Below are 7,500 nucleotides of genomic sequence, written 5' to 3'. Positions count from 1 at the left end.
AACTTTCACTGAAATTACTTGGTTAATCAAAATGAATAAATAAATAAAATAAATTTGTGATGCTATAATGGAGTGGGATGAGACGAGGACTTCTATAAACAATTTTCCCCAATGGAATTTTCACGCAAAATACTTCACTTCACCCAGCCAAAAAATAAATGAAATAAGGAAAAAGGATAAGAAAAAAAAATTTCCCTGATGATGGCGTGACAAGATGGCACGGAAGACTTCAATTTATATTCCATTCACAAAGATTCCTCCAAGAAAATTCAATCCTAAGTACGTTCTCCATTAGAAACACAACAACTCTCCTTGGTGATGTGATGGAGTGAGGATTTCCCTATAAATTCCACTAACGAACGTTCCTCGGTGAGACTTTCCCAAAAAATATGAAAAAAAAAAAAAAATCTCAAGAGCTTAACCTGACATAATGGAGGCTGCAAGAAAACGGGGAGTGATGAAAAGGAAAGAAAACCAAGGACGAAAGAAACAAGAGGAAACTAGAATGTATGAAACGATTAAAATAACACAATAACAACATAAGAAGACAAGGGAAGGTGCAAGGAGCCACCAAAACATAACAACATAAGGGAAGCTGCAAGAAGACGAGTAGTAATAAGAGGAAAAGAAAAGAAAGGACGCAAGAAACAAGATTAAACTAGAATGTATAAAACGGTTAAGATAACACAATAACAACATAAGAAGACAAGGGAAGGTGCAAGGAGCCACCAAAACATAACAACATAAAGGAAGCTGCAAGAAGACGAGTAGTAATAAGAGGAAAAGAAAAGAAAGGACGCAAGAAACAAGATTAAACTAGAATGTATAAAACGGTTAATTTAATATCATAATGACATAAGAAGACAAAGGAAGTTGCAAGAAGCCACCACAGACAGACACGCCAGCATAAAGCATATATATCCATACCCATAAATTTATCTAATCTTTTAAAGCTCCCTGCTGACTTAGAACAAACAATCTGATTAGGGAGTCTAGTACAGCTGTCTACCACTCTTCCTCTTTCTGCTATCAAACTCATTTTATCAAGATCTGTTTAATCATGGAGGTGATTATTATTATTATTATTTTGTTTACTTATTTATTTTCATTTATTTATCTTGAAGTAAGGGAAGAGCGTAAGTATCATAGGTGTGATGTTCATGGAGAAAATTATTATATCTGTGATAAAATTACGGTGTGTGGGAAGGAGAGAGGGAAGAGGGAAGGGAACAACACAAGGGCATCAGGCGTTATAAGACACACCAAACAGCTGCAGGCGAGAGAAAGACACTCGTCCTCGCTAGAGTATTTGATTCTACTGCACCACACACACGCAAACACACATAAATACAGAGAAAGAGAGACAAAAAAAAAAAAAAAATGACAGTACAAGGCAAAAACACAAAAAAAGTAACCTACACATATCATTTGAGAGGAGGATATACGTAAATACTTTTTGATGAGGTAGTGTATGACGATAGAAGAAGGAAGAGAGAGACGGCACAACACCTACATGGGAATATATAGGAAGAACAGACAGCAGGAAACACGTTGGTCTATCAGGATGAAGGAATGAGGAAGATCTGAGTGAAAGGGAAGTAAAAAGTGGTTAACAGTGAAAGGGAGAAGATTCTGGTATAGGAATGTATGGGGAACGGAAGGGTCGTGAGGGGAGTAGAGGGTGGTGGGAAGGGAAGGGAAAGTAAGGGAAGAGATGAGAAAGGAAGGGAAGGGAAGGGAAGGGAAGGGAAAGGAAAGAGAGAGAAGGGAAGGGAAGGAAAAGGAAGGGAGAGGAAAGGAAAGAAAAATAATAGAGGGCAAGCAACGGAAAGGGAAGGAAAGAGGAAATGAAGGAAGGGAAGGGAAGGGAAGGGAAGCGAAAGGAATGGAAGAGGAAAAGAAAAGAAGAGAAATAAGAAAAGAGAGAAGAAAAGAGAAGGGAAGGAAAGGGCAGGAAAAGAAAGGAAAGGGTAGGAATGGAAAGGAAAAGCGAGAGAAGGGAATGAAAGGGAAAGTGAAGGAGAGTGAAAGGAAGAAAAGGGAAGGAAAGGAAAGGAAAATGAAGGAAAAAGGAAGGAGAGAGAACACGAAAGGGAAGGGAAGGGAAGGAAAGGAAAGGAAAGGAAAAGAAAGGAAAGGAGAGAGAGAGAGAGAGAGAGAGAGAGAGAGAGAGAGAGAGAGAGAGAGAGAGAGAGAGAGAGAGAGAGAGAGAGAGACCGCTACTGACAATCTGAGTATGCAATGAAAAAAAAATAATAATAATAATTAAAAATCCACAACAAAATAAAGGAAGCAATAACATTAATATATATTTTGCCTCCCCTCTCTTCCTCCCTTTCCTTCCCCTGCTGATAATATTCCTCCGCCTCTCCCTCTCCACCCCTTCTCCCCTTCCTTTCCTGCATCACCTTACCTTCCTACACCTCCTATCCCAATACTAAATATTTCTCTCTCTCTCTCTCTCTCTCTCTCTCTCTCTCTCTCTCTCTCTCTCTCTCTCTCTCTCTCTCTCTCTCTCTCTCTCTCTCTCTCTCTCCGCCCACGTCTACTTTCCTTCTCTTCCCTTCCCACTACCTCCTTCTCCCTCTCTCCTGCCCACGCCCCCATACCAGACGCCCTTGACGGCTTCGAGGCGGAGCGCACTCTGGCCACGGCGGGCATCTGGGCCACCTACCCGGGCGCCATCACGACAAAGAACGGCACTGTCATTACCGACTACCTGTCCAGCGGGAACGGAATGGGCGACCAGGTGTGTGTGTGTGTGTGTGTGTGTGTGTGTGTGTGTGTGTGTGTGTAGAACTAACGTGTACTTCCACGCCTTGAAGGACACACGATTCAAGAAATAACATAACCACCTTTCAATATATGCTTTTATCGTGCGAACGTGTGTGTGTGTGTGTGTGTGTGTGTGTGTGTGTGTGTGTGTGTGTGTGTGTACGTACATCTCTACTAATCCACGTAAACACAGGTGGTGGGCACGATGCTGTTGCTGCTGTGCGTGTGTGCCATCACCGACGCACGCAACATGGAGGTGCCTAAGGGCCTGGTTCCCCTGCTAGTGGGTCTTACCGTCCTCAACATCGGCGTGTGCTTCGGCTTCAACTGCGGCTATGCTATCAACCCAGCACGTGACTTGGCGCCCAGGATCTTCACCCTCATTGCTGGGTGGGGCAGCGACACCTTCAGGTATGTCTTGGGTTGGGTTAGGTTGGGTTAGGTTAGGTTAGGTTTGGTTAGGTTACGTTAAGTTAGATCAGGTTAGTTTTAGGTCAGATACAAGGTGATGTCAATAGTCGAATAGTTCCTTGTACTTTCTTTCCACTGTGCTGAGGGCGTTCTTCAATGTTATGTTCTCTCATCTGCTCACGTCATGATCACTGATATTATTACCGATTCCCACTTTTCCCTGTTCTCATCTGCTATCAGTGTACAGTCACCACAAAGAATATTACTGCTACCCAAAACTTATCGCAGCTTTTTCATTGCCCAGCACTGCCACTTTCATCTTAACATCTCAGCCGCCAATGCCGCCACCTGTGTTTTGTCTTCTTATGTAAGAGGGGCACTGGCCTACAGCAACGAAAAGAACAACAAAAAAAGGCCCACTAAGGTGCCGGTCCCTAAAGAAAGGTGTCATCACCACTACTTCGTACTTATGCTGTCACCGCTGCTACCACTGTACTAACACTACCAACACTATTACTTTCATCCACCTCCACCTTAGCCAGCCACCACTACCTCCAATGTACAACTACTACCACTAGCCTAGCGAACACCATCTTTCCCTCATGCAGTGCAGCTACCAATACACCACCACCGCCACCACTATCCTAACTGTTCTCCTTAAGAACACAAGAACATGATAACATAAGGAAACTGCAAGAAACCATCATGCCTACATGTGGCAGTCCCTGCATGAAACATACCTACCAATTTCCACTGATAATCCTCATCCATAAATTTGTCTTTTTTTTTTCAAGCTCCCTAATGATTCAGCACTAACAATCTGATTACTGAGTTCATTCCATTCGCCTACCACTCTATCTGAGAACTAATTATTTCTTAAATCCAAATTTCTTATGTCTGAGCCCATTATTTCTTGTTCTATCCTGATTACTGATCCTGTGAATTTTGCTTACGTTCCCCTTGTTATATATCCTATGACATTTAAAGACTTCTATCAGGTCTCCTCTTAACCTACGCCTCTCTAAGGAATGTAGATTTTAAAGTTTCAATCTCGTTTCGTAAGGAATATCCCTCATCTTCCGTATCTTTTTTTGTCATTCTCGCCGCTAATACACCACCACCACCACCACCACCACCACCACCATCACCACCATCACCATCCTGTCTTCTTTCCCCCAGCGCTGCCACCGTGGAGGGCATCGCGTGGTGGTGGGTGCCGGTGGTGGGGCCTCACATCGGCGCTATCCTGGGGGTCACCCTGTACGAGGTGTTCGTGGCCCTTCACCACCCAGAGACGCAGGAGTTCACCCTACCGCAGGTCACCCCTCACCAGGAGCCGGGGAGTACGAGTAAGGACTATAAATTCTGAAACCTTCCTGTACTGTACCTCCTCCACTACTTTCAAAAGGCTCTACTCGAAGTTACACGGGTTTTCAGTTGGTGGTTTTAATGTTTCAGTGACACTTCTACTGCTTTCAAAAAGGCTCCACGATGTTCAAGTTACAGATTTTCTTTTGTGATTAAGGGTGTTTTTAAGGTTCCAGTGGTGGATTAACAAGATTTCTACATTATCAACATGAGAAACACTCTTCAGAACCTGGATAATGATTCATGCAGCCCTTGAAAGTAGTCGTGGTGTGAGAGAGCAAAACGTTTCTTAAGTGTGAGAAGGAAGGGTGAGGAAGGGTGGTGGAGTGAGTAAAGGGGGGAAGAGGAAAGAGGATTGATATTCTAAAGTGTTATGAGGACTGGTAATTTAAAGTATTATACATGTAGGTACGTAGCAGGGAAGTCACATTTAGGAACGGAAGCTAATGGAGGGGAAACGAAGGATTAGGAAGAGGAGGAGCAGGAGGAGGAGGAGGAGGAGGAGGAGGAGGAAAGGTTAAAGGTAGAATGGAGAGGAAGGGAAAGGAGGGAGGTGGTGATGATAATGGCGATGATGATAATGAGAGAGAGAGAGAGAGAGAGAGAGAGAGAGAGAGAGAGAGAGAGAGAGAGAGAGAGAGAGAGAGAGAGAGAGAGAGAGAGAGAGAGAAAGTAAACGGTAACATCAAGATAAATACATAATAATCCAAAGCAAGGGAAGAAAGGAAAAGAAAAAAAAATGAAAGGGCGCTTAAATAAACCTCAATGCTCTATTTTCCTCGTCCCTTTTCATCTGGCCTAGAAGGAACGCTGTTAATTCATACTAGCAACATTTGATGGCACCATAATAAATCACTCTTTCCTGTAATTTGCGTTCACATATGTATTTTTTTTCCTTACAGCTTAAAAGGAATTGGTTATCTGGAGGCATGCTCTCTCTCTCTCTCTCTCTCTCTCTCTCTCTCTCTCTCTCTCTCTCTCTCTCTCTCTCTCTCTCTGGTATTGATGTTACTGTATTATTATTATTATTATTATTATTATTATTATTATTATTATTATTGTTATTATTATTATTATTATTATTATTATTATTATTATTATTATTATTATTATTATTACTATTATTATTCCCTGCTTCACTTGTTCTTTCTTTTCTTGCTCTTTTAATGTTTGTCCGTTTGTCTGTTTGTCTACCTCTCTACCTGTCTATCTATTCTCAAGGGCTTTCAGAGGAAGAATATAAAGAAAACAAGACTGAGGTGAGTGAAGGTTCCTCTCTCTCTCTCTCTCGCTCTCTCTCTCTCTCTCTCTCTCTCTCTCTCTCTCTCTCTCTCTCTCTCTCTCTCTCTCTCTGTGCTTTAGTTTAGTGTTGCTTATATAGTTTTTATTAGTTACTTAAGCACACCACCACCACCACCACCACCACAACAACAACAATAACAGCAACAACAACAACAGCAACAACAACAACAACAACAGCGATAACAACAACCACTACTAACACTAACGCCACAACCACCACCACCACCACGGCCACTAACAAGCACTACTACTACTACTACTACTATTACTACTACTACTACTACTACTACTATTACTTGCATCCCTAGCACCTGCACCAATGGCAACTTAGCACCTGCAACAGCACCACCAGCACCACTAGCACCACCACATTCGGTCACGAGCACTTTTGAAATATACCAAAATCTACGGAACTAAAACGTGAAATTGCATCAAGTTTTGTACTACAGATATGAATAATTACATAAATTAATATATATATATATACCAATATCTAAAAAGAATAATAATAATGACGAAAGTTAATGAATCACTGACAAACTACTGTACCTAAGTGATACTGATAGAAAGTCACAAAATTATTATCTTTTTTTTTTTTTTTTTTTTTTGCGTACTAAGGAGCCCGTCTAAAGCTGCAAAAAATAAAGAAAAAAGTTCAATATATCGCACCCACCGACGAAAATATAATAATAATAATAATAATAATAATAATAATAATAATAATAATAATAATAATAATAATAGGTTGAGTAATTTCGATAAACATAACGGCAATAACAATAAAACATGCAGATGCGCAACTCATCTTCTGACTGTAGGAATTACTATCATTCACTTACGAAATAAACAGATTCAAGGACAAAATAATAAAATTTAACAGGTCAAATACCCTAGCCACCTCTTTTTTCCCGTTAGTTTATTTATATATACGATTTCCGTTTACACGACGCCTGCAAGCCTTTATATAGCGTGTGAGTCACCAATAGACTATAGGATGCTCATATAGTTTTCAAATTCCTGCCTTCAACAGCTCCCTCAACTTAAAACACAAAATCAAAAGTGGTAACAAATTTTCTTATCGCTAGGCAAAGAAGCAGTTGGTTTTCTTTACGGTTTTTAAGGTCATTATTCCTAATTAAACACTTGAGCTCTAGTAATGATCAATTTCACGGGTATCTTATAGTACAAACTCAAAGTGGTACCGAAATTTCGTATCGTTAAGCAAAGAAACAACTCCCTCCACAATTTTCAAGGCCAGTATTCTGAAGTATTTTGATTTCTTATACCGACTAATTTCACGGCCATCTGTTCAGTTGTCACTACTCACACACAAACAAGGAAACCCCACTAACTTCCACTCCAGCCAATTAAAAGGTTATCGATTTGTAGCGACGAAACGTTTAAGAATGCGAAGCTAAGAGTTGTGGTTACCTGCAGTTACAACCACTTCCTACATGCCACAACAAATAAATACAACACTGCAATACTTGTTCAGCATACAAAAGAGAGAGAAAGAGTAACAATAACGATATACACGCCACAAAACAAATACGTGTGAATAAAAAGAAAATAAGTAGCAATAATAATAACAATAACAATAAGTAGTAGTAGTAGTAATAATAATAATAATAATAATAATAATAA

At 40.5% G+C, this 7,500-nt stretch overlaps 1 protein-coding gene across 2 annotated transcripts in view; it reads left to right on the top strand.

Annotated features, from left to right (window-relative positions):
- Nucleotides 1-7,500, top strand: part of LOC135109129 (aquaporin-7-like) — a 58,589-nt gene that overhangs the window by 43,014 nt on the left and 8,075 nt on the right. For both annotated transcript variants that reach the window (XM_064020219.1, XM_064020220.1), the window contains exons 4-6: nt 2,613-2,749; nt 2,969-3,186; nt 4,366-4,535. In XM_064020219.1, the coding sequence (XP_063876289.1) occupies nt 2,613-2,749; nt 2,969-3,186; nt 4,366-4,535 (525 nt within the window). The remainder of the gene's footprint in view (nt 1-2,612; nt 2,750-2,968; nt 3,187-4,365; nt 4,536-7,500) is intronic.

Source organism: Scylla paramamosain, chromosome 18, assembly GCF_035594125.1.
Source record: "Scylla paramamosain isolate STU-SP2022 chromosome 18, ASM3559412v1, whole genome shotgun sequence".
NCBI lineage: Eukaryota > Metazoa > Arthropoda > Malacostraca > Decapoda > Portunidae > Scylla > Scylla paramamosain.
Note: the sequence above shows the minus strand (reverse complement) of the source record. Positions and strands in the feature narration are given on the sequence as shown.